The following is a 15,613-nucleotide window of genomic DNA, read 5'->3' as shown; positions in this document are numbered from 1 at the left end:
TCTGAGCCTTGAGCCTGGTCCAGAAACCCTTTAGGGTTGAATAGCAGCTAGGTTCTGCAAGACCCAACATTGTTCAGACTCACCATCTGAATTGTTGTACCCTTCACCGGCATATGTACTGGGCCGAACAATAGATGGGACTATATGTTGCCCCTCCGGGCGGGATCATATGCATATCCGGTGGGCCGAAAAAACTTGCTGGGCCCATCCGTGACCCCTACCAAATCAGTACCACATCCATATACTAATGGCTCGCCCATCACTACCAGAAATTCCTTCATGGTAGGCCCGCCCGACCTCCCTGCATATTGGGGCCCACCCCGATCTGCGTGAATGTGCATGAGCTGGGCCAGTTCGGGCCTTCCGGATATTGGTGCACTGGGCCTAAACCTTACCAGCCGGACCGATCCGCATATTGAATGCGAGGACCAATTGGGCCCTTCCGGATGCTTGTGTACTGAGCCGAAATTGGTATCTACTGGGCCCAAAATAACCAGTTGGCCCATCCGCTAACCCTTCCCAGTATTGTGATGGGCCCAGGAATGACCGGTCGGCTCACTTGTGCCCTCTTCCGATACTGTCAATAACCAGCTGGGCTCATCCGTAAGCTATTCCGATACGAGCTGAGCCCATTCGCCAGCCATGCCTGATACTATTATGGGCTCAAAATTTTCCTGTTGGCTCTTCCGACATCAAATTTCCCCAAGAATAAGTAGCTAGGCCCATCCGTACCCCCCTTCCGAGATATATAACTGGGCCCATGTACCTTGTGGCCCATTACAATTGTCCCATTCATGCTATGGCATCCACACTTGGCCCACCCGCTAGCATGGGCGCTATTCCACACTCTGGGCCTATCCGTGCATAAGCACACATGGGCCCACGTTGGATGGCCCGCCTAACTGGGTCGATTCTCAACCTTTGGCTGTCCGACTAAGTCGAAAATAAAGTACTGAATTATGTGCCGGGGCATGTACAATATTTCACCATGTGGGTATGCACGCCGGACTTGTCGACTATTGTTGTCATTGAGCTGTTGCCCTTGATAAATGGCACGCCGGTCGGGAGGTCATCGGCGTCCTTTGAAAATGGAGTGGTGCCGTCTTCTTCTGATGTACTCTCCATGTCTGTGGTGTTGGCTTCCTCTTCCGCAGTAGTAAACACCCCAGAATCCCCTACATCATCATCCCACGGACATGGCTTTCCATCATGGCCAAGCCAGATCACAATCCCACTCTTGACCAAACAACTTTTCTCAAAGAAGGAGCCTGTCCATTGGCTGACCCGATGGAAGAGAAGTCTCTGGTGCTGGGTTCTGCAATAACTTGTGCAATAGAGAGGCTCACCGAAGCACCCATGACATTTATAGACACCATCTGTCCCACAGATGATACATGACCGATCTGATGGAACCTCCCTCTGTAGGAGTATGTCAAGATATGCTTTGGTCTTCGGGACCCATTGTCTTATATAGTCATTTTGACTCTTGAGTTCAGATCAGCAGAGTATGACAAGTAAGGGTGAGGGAAGGCTAACCAAGGATTTTGGCAGTCTTAGGGGAATCACCCTGTGATCACCAAGTTCCCCCAGAATGTCATCTCCACCATGGTGAAGCATGTTATGAGACGGCTGCTTAGAAGCAGACTTGGTAGGGGTTGCTGGAACTGATTGGCTGATCATGGGTCTCTCCACCCATTTGCCCACCACCTTCCTGGTCCGATATGATTTCTGCCATTCTACCACTGCATACTTTTGTTTGGGTGTCCACTCTTGGAGTCTGGAACCTTTCATTTGTTCACTGCAATGAGAATCTGCAAGAAGGGCAAGAGGTTTCAATCGGACGATGGAACATGACACTTGGCTTAATTTGATCATACTCGGATCATATCAGATAGGAGTACATAATTCTAAGACCTAGAATGTAATATAAGATGATCCGAAGAGAACAAAGCAACCATATCCATCAGAAGTCCATAATATTAGCTGTGATACAAGGAACACCACTTCATCTTGACTGAACACAACAATGATAGATATGACAAGTGCCCAATATGAACTGTAATATATGGTGAACCGAGCAGAACTGAGAAACCCTGTGGGATCTCGGCCGAGGAACCAAACCTTACTGGCTCATATGAAGTTATCAACCAACTACAGGATTTGTGATTCTTGAACCATTCAGAATAACTATCATCCATAATCCAACATGCCAAGAACTCAATCTCCTATTGTCCTCTCACAGCAGAAGAAGGTTCACTTAGACAGGGCAGAGGTTGTGGTCCTCAGGGACCATCTAGAGGACTGGAAGTCAGTGAAAGGTAAAGAAAGATCAAGGGTGCTCGTCGCCATCTACAAGGAAGCATCACTGCAAGCTCCTACCAAGGACCGAGCCATTTTGAAAGCTCGCAAAAAGGTTTGTGACACCTTGAACATATCAGAGCCATCGGAGTGTTGATTAAATGTACATTGAAGATTTACAAGCAATGGTTGCAAAACCAATCTCGCCGGAAAAAAGATCCCAAGCCACTCATCAAGTATGGCAAACGTTGGACGGCGAGGAAAGTCTTCATCCAGACTCATAAACAGCTAATCCGAGAGGAGACTGGGGAAATGGCCAGAAGTGAGGAGATGATCAGCAAGTGGCCAAGGGTGGCGAAGGTAGTGATTGATGGTTTGTCGGCGGAGGAGAGAGAACAGGTGGCGGCAACGGCGGAGAAATGGAACAATCAGGCGGCGCCGCCTGACGTTCAGGCCGAGCTCGCCGAGAGCAAGTGCACCGAGATGATTGAGCATTTCGCCACCGAAATGTTCAAGCAAGCTGGAATGAGGGTCTGCATACTGTCAGCATGGAACAACAGCAAAGGGAAGCTGATGTTAGGAGGGTGTGTAGTCTACTACTGACATGGCTATCAACATTAACTGGCGGAAAGTCATGACTTCAACGAACAGTTTGGGAACGGCGAGAGCTTCATCAAGACCAGGGATTGGGACAGCATTTTTATGCCGGAATGGGGGGAATATGCAGGGGAGCAATTCGGTGAGATAAAGGTTATCCATTTTGCCAAATAAATATTCACATAAGTTTAGATGCGGAGGATGGGGAGGAGCCACAAATGGTAAAGTCAAAGAAGCGGCAGCCCTGGAAGCTGATCGAACTCGAAGAGGACGCCGATGATTGGCCGATGCTCCCCGATACAACGGGATGGAATCGTGCTGAGCAACAACACATGATTCATTCATTCCTCACGAAGCTATACCGTATGTCCGTGTCAATGTCATGTTACAAATTATTCTCACAAAACATAGGGATGTGTGGTGGGGAAGACACCGCCAAGTCAGCCGTGCCGTGGGGAGATGTAAGTCAGGACCCATCAGCGTTCTTTGATGGCACAAACTGGCCCGCCGGCGTGCAGTTCAAGGAGCCCTCCAAAATGGACATATCGGATGCAAGCGCTTTGCTAAGCTTCTGGTGGGGTCGGCAAGAACAGAATATTCAACCAGCATTTTTCTTCACGGCGTGGCGAGATTCTGATGGAGAAATCTGTGAGGCAGTTGTTTATCCAGCACCCAAGGACACTGCCATGAATGGCCACTGCACTCAACCCACCCAGCAAAAGGGGAAGTACAAAGGCAATGCTGTACAATCTCGCCGGACCATCAAAGACAGCAGTTCGGAGGATGAGTTATATGGCGATGATGGTCACTCATCCAGTGAAGATGATGAACCACTTGTCACTGCCCGGCGAAATGATGTGACCCCGCCGCCGCAGGCCACACTCCAGACCAACAAACCTCCCAAGCTCAAGTCTAATGCCGCTCCTCCACGGCGGAGTGCACGGCAGACACCGGCTGCAGTCGGCGACGTACCAAAACCAGAGACTGCCAGGTTCGGTGATACCAAGGAGCCTGCCAGACCTCAGAAGAAGGCCGTGAAGCAGCCATCTAGACCATTGGCTGCTGTCACGAGAAGCAAGGAGATCACATATGCCGCCGATGATCAGCCCAGGGGATCCAAACGCCGCGCTCCTGAGGCCGTTAGAGATACGCCGGCGAAGAGGACTAGGAGCAAGACATTTGCACTGGAGGTGTCTTTGGGCAAACACGGCAAAAAGTGATCATCATATCTCAAATCAGTAGAATACCAGCAATCAAATCACTTTATGACCGGTACAACACCGGTCCCATGCATATACAACACTGAGTGGCAAACCTATATACAAGTGATTGTGATATAAGTATATGATATTTAACTAGTCATCACTGTCAGATCTTCCCTCTGCTTTCTGCACCTGTTGTGAGAGAGAGTTCACCATTGGAACAACTCTGGCCTGCACCGCCGCCATGTGATGCAGGTGGATGAGATCTTTGAATATCCGAGTCAACTTATCTCTGCTCTCACAGAACGCCGATATTATGACCCGGTTGCTGTCGAGGACCTTGTCGGGCTTGGGATGCCGGACATCATCACCGGGGTTGACAATGCTGCCCAGCATCAACTGCGCAAGCTTATCGACTGTGAAAAATTAGTTGAGTTCGGCAGGGAGTAAGAAGGGATGCTTACATTCATCGCCTTGGAGGCGTTCAATGATGTTCTTCGCCGTCTTCTCAGCTTTGGTAATCACACGCTGAAGAGATGGCCGAGGTTGTGGTGTATCGGAGGAGCTGCTCGGCGAGCTTCTCTTCGGGAACGGGAATCCCACATTGGGGAGTGCCATCGGCGTATATGCCACGGCCACCTCAGCGGGGACGGGTAATGCAGTGGCTGGGTCGGCCGCCTTTACCGGGGCGGCGGCCTTCACTGGCATTGGTTGCCAATCGCCTACTTTTGCCGGAGGAACTTGGCAATTGAACGGAAATGCTAAAAATGGAGGTTAACATGGGCTGACGAAGAAATGTTTCAAAAGGGGTCATACGTTTATTGGAAATATCATATCCGACATGCACTGGGTGAGCCGGTGTAGATGTCGGCGAAAGAGTCCAGCCAAAGTCGAATGCTGGCATTGTCATCGGAGGCGAAGACATGTTCTCAATCAGAATGGCGGGCGGTGTGACTGACTGTTGTGGATTCACATCCAAATCCATTCCGAAATTGAATGGTTTGGCAACGGGTGTGACAACTGGATCGTCACCGGCGACTGAAGCTCTCCAGCCAAAGTCCAACACCGCCGGAGTTGCTGGTTGAGGCGTTGGTGACGCCTCCTTGACGGTAGAAAACCCGAAGTCGAATACAGGTTGAGGGACTGGCGGTGTGGGTTGCCGATCTTCAAACCCAAAGTTTAATTTGTACGGCTGTGCAGGCGGGCCAGCCAATGCATGAGCCGTCGGAGCCGCTGGAGGGGGCGTTGGGGACAGATCGGTGCCGGGGTTAAACCCGAAGTTGAACACGGGTTGGGGCACTGGTGGTGCCGTAGGTGGGGTAGTAAACCCGAAATCCATTTGGTACGGCGCCGCCACCGAGCCAGTATTAGAAGGTACCGGCAGAGTGTCAAACCCAAAATACATCACTGACCGATATCAGGATATCAACTTTCGTAATGACCAAGTATAAGACTTACTAGTTGGGTTGTCACCGGCATTGGACGAAGGTGCTTGAGACCCTGATTCGTCGTCCATCGGGATATCGAAATGGACGTGGCGGTCGTTTGGGTTTGTCATTTCAGTAATGGTGCAAATCAATGTGAGATGGAAATGAGATGGCGAGCTATGGAAACTTAAATAACATCAAACTGTGGTGTGGCCCACAGCTGAGTTTGAATAATATATGGCACACAACAATGAATGTTGTCCGTGAGAAACCAAGCACACGGCTTATGCAAGTGCTTCTAAAGCCTCATGGCACCGGGTATCGAGCCGATCGATGTGGAGCTTCAAATTTTAATTGTTTCCTTTCTGATATATTGTCAAAATTATTGTTGTGGTCCTTTGCTTTCTTTCCGCCCGCATATCATGCCATCCACAGAGGTTTCCAACAAAGCTCTTGATGATGCTGCCGCTCGAGTGCAAGAACTCGTGGCTCAAGCTGTGGAGTGGAAAGATGGCCACAGCGGCCATCTCAGAATGGCGATGGACCTTGCAAAAATATTGGTGAGCAGGTCAATATCAACAAAGGAAAATCATTGCACTAAATTCCGATGAGTCGCCGGTATTTGAACAACATGGACGATCGGCGAGCATGATTCCGCCGCTTTTGCTATCGGCGGCGATGGAGTTGCATCATCATGTGGACCCAACCACTTGCCAATCCTTTCTAAGCCCGCCCGTATGGCGAAACATTGCGGCGGATGATCCGTGAATTCGGAATCATCCTTTGTATCAGAAGGCTCTCACATTCATAGGAACCTCTAACCCATCTGTGTCATCACATCCACCGATGCAAACGGCCACGCACATGATTGCAAATGCACCGGCGGAACCACTGGTGGCGCCTAAATCCAAACCAAAGGCAAAGGCAAAGCGCAAGAAGACATTGACAGTAGTTGATAGTTCTGACAGTGATGGGATTGAAATTATTGAGCATGTAGTCGCCACTAATGACATTGGACCGGACAATCGCAGAGGGAAGGGAACGCAGACCGCCCTGCCCGAAGATGTCGATGGGGACACGCCGGTGGAGATTGTGCAAGCCAATACCGTGACCGGTAGGCAACGGCCAATGCCAAGGAGAAAGCAAACACAACCAACCGGCAGCCATGACACGAAATCTGTTGTAATGGATCGAAAGGGTAAGGGGAAAGAGGTCCCTCCTCCGGTGGATATTATGGACGGCGATGGTATTGCACCTTTAAAGAGCAAACGATCTAGGGAATCGAGTTGGAATGAGCAGCTCACTGGGCGCACGCCATCGGCCACCCGCCCGCCAGTGTCCGCTTACACCGGCGATCAACGCAAGCCCTGGTTTGAACAACCTCATCCTTTGCCGGTAGGGACAATTTGATTGTTAGCTCATGTCTCCCTTATGATGTTTATGTAGGCCACTGTTGATCGCAAACTCAACATAGGCAAGCAGCACAAGAGTAGCCATCGGCGCACTCCATCAATGGAGTGCACCGAAGATCCATCGCCAGAAGCGACCGCTGATGTTGCCAATGAGTTGGTTGTTCCAACGGTGGGTATTCATATCCTAGATGTTTGCCTTACTTCTTACAACATGTAGAAGAGCATCAACATGAATATGGCGAGCTCACAAAATGCTGTCCCCAGGAGGCTGTCTTTACCCCCTATTACCGCTGTCTCCGCAGGTTCGCCTCCATTGTTAGAATCATCCCCGGCAGTGATGCACCCTTCAATCCCGCCGCCACGGCATATGCAACTGCCGCCATCTCACACACAGCATATGGATATTGATGTGCCGGCCGATACCGTGGTAAAGGACTTGCAGGCAATGACACTCGAGGTCGGACAAGACTCTGCATCAGTCTTGAAGGGTCACGAAGAAATGTATAATACCATCCATGACCTTCGCAATCAGGTCGTCGAACTCCGTGCTCGGAATGCTGCCGCCGCCGAGTCCCTTGAGGTGTTGAATATTCGTGTCGCCGCTCAAGATGTCGAGATGCGCAGTATAGAGACACTTCATGCCGATGTCGCCGTGCTGCAGGAGCAAGTTCGCGCTTTGCATGAGGAATCTCGGACACACGAGAATCAACTCCGCGCAGCCGATGTTAAATTGGCATCTCAGGGCAGTACCACCGCTGTTTTGCAAGATGCCTATGAGGCCCTTCGGCAATGTTTGATCCCCACTCCGTCCATACCTCCTCATTACAATAACGCTGTCTTTTTTCCTCCTTCCCACCAGCACCAGCATCCCTATAATCAGGGCCTTAGTGTTGGCCAGGCGCAGGCCATGGAAAGGATGTACTTCAACTTCACCCCAGGACCATCTACGGCCGCCGGCCCATCGGCCGGCACACTTTCGGCGGGTGTGAGTTTACCGGGCACCATGCATGCACTCTCAGGTCCCTCCACAGTTGCAGGCCCATCTCTCACTTCTGGGATGCATGCACCCTCAGGGCCTTCCGGTAGTCATGTCACAAGGAGTTCTCAAAGCACAGGGAATCTTGGTGAATCGGCCTCCGCATTTCGGCGCAATTAGATAGCTTTTCGTCCGAATAGTGTGTCTATTTGTAATTCCGTTGAATTGTTAGGGCCATCTTGTTTGACCAACGCCGTGCTGACCTTATGGCTGTCCTTCTTATCTCACAATCTCCGGTATGTGGTAGAGACCATATGTCATTACGTGTGTGATTCGCCTGGCACCGGCGTGGCTCGGGCATGTGTCCCTCATTACCAGTTGCACTGGTATCTTTCTTACGTCCCATGATCAATATTGTGATAAGCCCTGGTTATAAAAGTCAGCAAACATTCAGTTTCCGTCCCCCAACCGATGAATCCCATTCCTGCTGATTTGGCATTGGCCACCACTCATCTAGCCAGCGACTATGTCTCCCGGCAGTTTTGTTCTATTGTCGGAGTCATGCCCAAAGTCCTCCCCCCCCCCTGAGCTCGATGTAGTGTTGCTTATGGCTTGCTCCCATCTTGCGCGGCACCTCGCCGATGCATATCTTAATCCAGGTTTGACCTTGCCATCCGTCCGCCGATAGTTCTGACTCCCGTCGGCATTAGTAACCATTAATTTTGATATGGTCCGGTATTCAGACGCGTTGAAAATGCAAGAAAGCGGCATCAATCCTCAGCGCGAACAGTCGCTCCTGGAGCGATTTCCACCGGTTGATCAACTTCTGCTGGAGCGGCCCGCTGTTGTTCTGGACAAATTCGGCCTTATTGTTCTATGGTATCTCCCTGGAGCGATTAATGAAACCACACAGGTCAGTGGTCCCCGACCGCCGATGATGTTTAATGACTTCCATAGAATGATATGATGGTGGCGACCAAGATGATGTCGGATCATCTGGAAAAGAGTGTCAGCCGAACTGCCGCCAAGACGGAGACATGGCGCACTCAAGGGAGCAATTTTCGTCCGAGTGAAAACGGCCTCACTCTGGATTGTATTAATCTTTGAGCCCCTTCAGTGACAAATTCCGTATTATACGGGCCACCCGACCTACATAATATCCCGTATGAGATGGGCCAGCGGATTATGGGCCCATGTTGTGTATATTCTCGATGATGACAGATGGGCCGGGACACATATTATTTCCGATGGAGACGGGTGGGCCCATGTATGCCAATGATATATATATCCTTGATGTTGACGGATGGGCCGGGGGAATATGATCATTCATGGAGATGGGTGGGCCCATCAGGGTAATATGTAGAGTAGGATATTATAGACAGCTGGGCTGAAGAGAGATGTAAGGCAAATATTGTTATATAGACGGGCGGGCCGACGGGGGTGTATTACATATATGGGTGGGCCGAGGTAGGGGAATATTACATAGATGGGTGGGCTGACGCGGGGTGTATTACATATACAGGTGGGCCGACATAAAAAGTATTACATATACGGGTGGGCCGACGAAAGAGATATCAAATAGATGGGTGGGCCGAGGGTGTGATAAAATATTTATTACATAGACAGGTGGGCCGAGGTGGGGTATAATTATATAGACGGGTGGGCCAACATAGGATGTATTACATAGACGGGTGGGCCGACGTGGGGGATAATACATAGATGGGTGGGCTGATGTGGGGGAATTGTACATAGATGGGTACATATATGGGTGAGCCTAGATATGTATAAATGTCAAATTTTCAGTGCAAAACCCCAAACCGAGATTTACCAACCCCTGAACCCCGAAATTGTGGACTGCCGGGTCTCGGGTTTCGGGGTTCGGGGGTCCCGGAACTCGGAACTCAGTATGTGAGACAACAAAAATATATTTCAAACACGGGTAAGTCAATGTGTTTGTCAATCAACTTGATTGTAAATTATATTTTATTGATCTCCCCAAATTTCCCAAGTTCTGAGTTCCGAGCTCCGGGACCCCCGAACCCCGAAACCCAGCAGTCCACAATTTCGGGGTTCGGGAGTTGGTAAAATGTGTATGGATAGATGAAAGGTTGATTTAAACATTTTTGAAAGATGTCCCATATGAAATGTTAAGTCCCGAGTTTTGAACTCCGGGTTTCGGGACTCCGGGTTTCGGGACTTCGGGCTTCGGGACTCGGCACTCCAGAAACCCGGAAATCGAAACTTGGGACTTGACATTTCATATGGGATATCTTTCAAAAATGTTTAAATTAACCTTTCATCTATCCATACACATTTTACCAACTCCCGAACCCCGAAATTGTGGACTGCCGGGTGTCGGGTTTCGGGGTTCAGGGGTCCCGGAGCTCGGAACTCGGAACTTGGGAAATTTGGGGAGATCAATAAAATATAATTTACAATCAAGTTGATTGACAAACACATTGACTTACCCGTGTTTGAAATATATTTTTGTTGTCTCACATACCGAGTTCCGAGTTCCGGGACCCCCGAACCCCGAAACCCGGGACCCGGCAGTCCACAATTTCAGGGTTCGGGGGTTGGTAAAATGTTTATGGATATATGAAAGGTTGATTCAAACATGTTTGAAAGATGTCTTTCATCTCAAAAATCGAGTCCCGAGTTCCGGGTAAGACATCTTTCAAACATGTTTGAATCAACCTTTTGTATATCCATAGACATTTTACCACCCCCAAACCCCGAAATTGTGGACTGCCGGGTCTCGGGTTTCGGGGTTCGGGGGTCCCGGAACTCGGGACTCAATATGTGAGACAACACAGATATCTTTCAAAAGTTTGTAAATCAAATTTATTGTAGATCAAATTTTATTGATCTCCCCAAATTTCCCAAGTCCCGAGCGCCGACCCCCGACCCCCGAGACCCGGCAGTCCACAATTTCGGGGTTCGGGGGTCCCGGAACTCGGGACTCAATATGTGAGACAACACAGATATCTTTCAAAAGTTTGTAAATCAATTTGTTTGTAAATCAAATTTATTGTAGATCACCCCCGAACCCCGAAATTGTGGACTGCCGGGTCTCGGGGTTCGGGGTTCGGGGGTCCCGGAACTCAGGACTCGATATGTGAGACGACATATCTTTCAAAAGTTTGTAAATCAATTTGTTTGTAAATCAAATTTATTGTAGATCAAATTTTATTGATCTCCCCAAATTTCCCAAGTCCCGAGCACCGACCCCCAACCCCCGAGACCCGGCAGTCCACAATTTCGGGGTTCGGGAGTTGGTAAAATGTTTATGGATATATGAAAGGTTGATTCAAACATGTTTGAAAAATGTCTTTCATCTCAAAAATCGAGTCCCGAGTTCCAAATTAGTGCCGAAGCTTGAAACTTGAAATCAGTGGAAAATGAAATCTCGCAACAATGTACACATGAAGATGTTTTATTTCCTTTGACAATTCACCGAGTGTCTTGTACTAACCTGACAACACAGTCCCGGCTTCAGGCTTCAGGGCTCGGTACATGACACTCGGGGAATTGTGAAATTTCTATTTCCTTGGACATTTCACTGAGTTCCGAGGTCCGGGCGCCGAATTCCAAGTTCCGAGCGCCGAGTTCCGAGCTCCGAGTGCCGAGTGCCGAAGCTCAAAACTTGAAATCAGTGGAAAACGAAATCTTGCAACAATGTACACATGAAAATGTTTTATTTCCTTTGACAATTCACTGAGTGTCTTGTACTAACTCAGGGAATTGTGAAATTTCTATTTCCTTAGACATTTCACTGAGTTCTGAGTTCCGAGCGCCGAGTTCCGAGTTCCGAGTGCCGGATGCTGAGTGCTGAAGCTTGGAACTTGAAATCAGTGGAAAACAAAATCTCGTGACAATGTACACATGAAAATGTTTCATTTCCTTTGACAATTCACCGAGTGTCTTGTACTAACCTGACAACACAGTCCGGGCTTCAGGCTTTGGGTTTCGGGGCTCGGTACATGACACTCGGGGAATTGTTTATGGAAATGAAACATGTTCATGTGTACATTGTTGCGAGATTTCATTTTCCACCGATTTCAAGTTTCAAGCTTCGGCACTCAGCCACTGGTCGGTAGTCAATATAGGCAAATGGTAATGAAAAATGAAAGTTGTTATTACGCTTAACTTCCTTACCGAAGGTTGTAGTCCGAGTCTAGGGGAGTGTATTGGTAGTCTTTTCTTGTCCATCAGTTATCATTTAACCGAGATATAAGCTAAAGAAATCTGAAACATCGGCAATAATGAAAAATGAAAGTTATTATTATGTTTAAGTTCCTGAACAAAAGTTGTAGTCCGAGCCAAGGTGAGTGTATTGGTAGTTTTTTCTTGTCAATTGGTTATCTCGTTACTCGGTACTCGGTACAAGGGAATCAGTACTTGGTATTTGGTTCTGATACTTGATACCCGAGAATCAGTAGTGGGGTACTCGGTACTCGGTTCTGATACTTGGTACCCGAGAATCAGTAGTCAGGTACTCAGTACTTGGTTCTAATTCTCGGTACCTGTGAATCAATAGTTGGGTACTCCAGCCAATAGTCCCGAGTCCCGAGTACTGATACTTGGTATTCAGTAGTCAGGTTTGGAACTTGGGTCTTGGTTTGGTTATCATTTGACTGAGATATTGGTAGGCAATATTGGCACTCGGAGCTCGAATACTGACTATCAACTATCAAGTGTCGGGACTTGGTAATCGGTAGTTGAGACTTGGTGCTTGAATGGATATTGCATATATACATAAAAATACAAAATATGTTCCTATGTGTTCATTTCTAGGTGAATAGTATCTCAATCATCTATTCAACAATAGAAACAATGTATCAGGAGCTCAGGACCATAGGGTAATCCTTTATTGTATAGTGTACCTCCCCCTCTTCTGGTGGTTCACCTGCTGGGGTTTTTTCCCTGTAGGACTGGACCTCAAGGACTGTAGGGAGTCTATTCCTGAGCATATTCGGAGTAGATATATCATATAACCAGCCCAGGACACACAGGATCCTTTTCCAGGAACAAAGCATAGACAATTGCACTTGTGATATTTTTTCACGATTTTCAGTATCTTGCCCTTGCATCCATGATCCAACCTTTTAATATATAATGAGCATAGCTTATATTCTTGCTTCTTATGACCAAGATCAGCTCACAATAGGCTGGAGTTTGTGAGCTAGTGTGTATACTTGCCATTTCGCCTGATAAGGGGCCCATGCCTTCAAAACATTGAATCTTCATAATCAGAAACCTGGGGTACATTTCAAATATCTTAAGTATCATAGACATAAATTTACAGACAAATCAACCAAGAATTGAGTACTGAGGAAGTGAAATGGGTAAGAAATTGAGTGTGGGAAACTTCAAAGACCCAAAGCATCGAAAATGGTTAGTTGAGCAGTGGTAGGACTTTAATGCTGGGTCAACTCATATTTTCACTATATCCCTTCTACCCACCCCCTACCCTCAGGGCAGTAGGCAGTATGGGTTCCTTGGGTAGTTTACGATCTATCCTACATATTTGTAATGATATTTTTGGCCTGAATCATATATAAATGTGACTTTGTATAAAAGATGTCTATTGTCACTCTCCACACATATGTCATTTTGCCTATCATTACATCAATCCTTCATGAATCTTTCTAAGCTTTTAAGCTATTATAATGGATGTATATGGGTGTTATTCCAGGTCTCTGATCACATCACAGGCTTGTTATGTTGAATATCTCGACATAATGTGCAAGTCTCGCTATTAATATTCATTCTTTTATCTTTAGACTCACTTACTGCACACATGTATTTCATTTGTCATTATTGATGTTTCGGATTTCTTTAGCTTATATCTCGGTCACATGGTAACCAATGGACGAGAAAAGACTACAAATAAACTCACCTAGACTCGGACTACAACCTTCATTAAGCTGACTACTGATTCCCGGGTACCGAGTATCAAAACCAAATACTGAGTACCAATTACCATGTACCGAGTACTGCGTAATGAGTAACAAGATAACCAATTGACAAGAAAAGACTATCACTACACTCACCTGGACTTGGACTACAACCTTCGGTAAGGAAGTTAAGCATAATAACAACTTTCATTTTTTCATTATTGCTGATGTTTTGCCGAATGACAAGGAAAGACTACCAAGACACTCACCTTGACGTGGACTACAACTGTCATTTTTCATTATCATTTGCCTATATTGACTACTGAGTCTCGAGTACCGACCACTGACCACCAATCACTGAGTACCGAGTACCGAGTGCTGACAAATACAATTCCCAAGTTATTTGAACCCTACACCAATGGATAATACATACAAATACAATTCGTGTCCATTTGAAGTACCGGGTTTCAGGTTTCGACACTCGACACTTGGTGATTTGTGCAATGAGTGAAAAATGGACATGTTGTGTACATGATTTTGGGTTTCAGGCTTCGGGTTTCGGCCCTCGGCACTCAGAACTCGATGATCTGTGTAATGTAAATGAACAATGAACATGTTGCACACCAGGTTTCGAGTTTTGGGTTTCAGCACTTGAAACTCAGTGATTTGTGCAACAAGTGAAAAATGGAAATGTTATATACATATTTTCGGGTCTCGGGCTTCGGGTCTCAGCCCTCGGCACTCGAAACTCGATGATTTGTGTGATATAAATGAAAAATCAACATGTTGCACACTGGGTTTTAAGTTTCACGCTTTGGCAGAACTCGAAGCTGTTGATTTAGATATCACCCGAAACCCGAACACCTGAATGTCAAATTTTCAGTGCCGAACCCCGAACCCCGAGTGCCGGTGCCGGGTGCCAAGTCCCGAAGCCCGGAACTCAGGATTTGACATTTGAGACGAATGAAAATTTTCAGACATGTTTGAATTAACCTACATATATCTATAAACATTTCACTAACCCCCGAACCCCGAAAGATATTTTTGTTGTCTTACATACCGAGTTCCGAGTTCCGAGTTCCGGGACCCCCGAACCCCGAAACCCGGCAGTCCACAATTTCGGGGTTCGGGGGTTGGTAAAATGTGTATGGATATATGAAAGGTTGATTTAAAACCCCGAAATTGTGGACTGTGTGCAGTGAGCAAAAAATGGACATGTTGTGCACATATTTTCGGGGTTCGGGGTTCGGGTTTCGGCCCTCGGCCCTCGGAACTCAATGACTTGTGTAATATAATTGAAAAATGGACATGTTGCACACCGGGTTTCGAGTTTCAGGTTTTGGCACTCAAAACTCGGTGATTTGTGCAATAAGTGAAAAATGGACATGTTGCGCACATATTTTCGGGGTTCGGGGTTCGGGTCTCGGCCCTCGGCACTCGGAACTCGATGATTTGTGTAATGTAAATGAAAAATGGACATGTTGCATGCTGGGTTTCGAGTTTTGGGTTTCGGCACTCAAAACTCGGTGATTTGTGCAATGAGTGAAAAATGGACATGTTGTGTACATATTTTCGGGGTTCGGGGTTCGGGTTTCGGCCCTCGGCCCTCGGAACTCAATGACTTGTGTAATATAATTGAAAAATGGACATGTTGCACACCCGGTTTTGAGTTTTGGGTTTTGGCACTTGAAACTCGGTGATTTGTGCAACAAGTGAAAAATGGACATGTTGCATACATATTTTCGGGGTTCGGGGTTCGGGTCTCGGCCCTCGGCACTCGGAACTCGATGATTTGTGTGAT

At 47.4% G+C, this 15,613-nt stretch overlaps 5 protein-coding genes across 5 annotated transcripts; 3 read left to right on the top strand and 2 right to left on the bottom strand.

The window, feature by feature from the left end:
- Window positions 1-1,191: 1,191 nt before the first annotated feature.
- On the bottom strand, window positions 1,192-1,368 carry HD556DRAFT_1194697 (uncharacterized protein; the record flags this gene model as incomplete). Its single annotated transcript, XM_041296251.1, has 1 exon — window positions 1,192-1,368. A coding segment is annotated over one exon (177 nt), but the record flags the coding sequence as incomplete, so codon positions are not given.
- An 838-nt stretch (window positions 1,369-2,206) lies between these two features.
- Window positions 2,207-4,115, top strand: HD556DRAFT_1449930 (uncharacterized protein; the record flags this gene model as incomplete). The annotated part of the gene is made up of 5 exons (XM_041307673.1): window positions 2,207-2,413; window positions 2,473-2,882; window positions 2,931-3,037; window positions 3,088-3,258; window positions 3,307-4,115. The coding sequence occupies 5 exons, from the start codon at window positions 2,207-2,209 to the stop codon at window positions 4,113-4,115; spliced, it is 1,704 nt and encodes a 567-aa protein (XP_041153656.1).
- Window positions 4,116-4,250: 135 nt separating this feature from the next.
- Window positions 4,251-5,655, bottom strand: HD556DRAFT_1313640 (uncharacterized protein; the record flags this gene model as incomplete). Its single annotated transcript, XM_041300829.1, has 4 exons — window positions 4,251-4,513; window positions 4,562-4,858; window positions 4,914-5,504; window positions 5,556-5,655. The coding sequence occupies 4 exons, from the start codon at window positions 5,653-5,655 to the stop codon at window positions 4,251-4,253; spliced, it is 1,251 nt and encodes a 416-aa protein (XP_041153655.1).
- Window positions 5,656-5,946: 291 nt separating this feature from the next.
- Window positions 5,947-8,092, top strand: HD556DRAFT_1449928 (uncharacterized protein; the record flags this gene model as incomplete). The annotated part of the gene is made up of 5 exons (XM_041307672.1): window positions 5,947-6,084; window positions 6,137-6,259; window positions 6,317-6,919; window positions 6,971-7,105; window positions 7,154-8,092. 5 exons carry the CDS (start codon window positions 5,947-5,949, stop codon window positions 8,090-8,092), a joined length of 1,938 nt encoding a protein of 645 aa, XP_041153654.1.
- Window positions 8,093-8,438: 346 nt separating this feature from the next.
- Window positions 8,439-9,019, top strand: HD556DRAFT_1449927 (uncharacterized protein; the record flags this gene model as incomplete). Its single annotated transcript, XM_041307671.1, has 3 exons — window positions 8,439-8,571; window positions 8,623-8,825; window positions 8,870-9,019. The coding sequence occupies 3 exons, from the start codon at window positions 8,439-8,441 to the stop codon at window positions 9,017-9,019; spliced, it is 486 nt and encodes a 161-aa protein (XP_041153653.1).
- Window positions 9,020-15,613: the final 6,594 nt, after the last annotated feature.

Source organism: Suillus plorans (assembly GCF_016647745.1).
Source record: "Suillus plorans strain S12 chromosome Unknown HD556scaffold_96, whole genome shotgun sequence".
Classification (NCBI taxonomy): Eukaryota; Fungi; Basidiomycota; class Agaricomycetes; order Boletales; family Suillaceae; genus Suillus; species Suillus plorans.
This window is presented reverse-complemented; position numbering and strand designations above follow the sequence as displayed.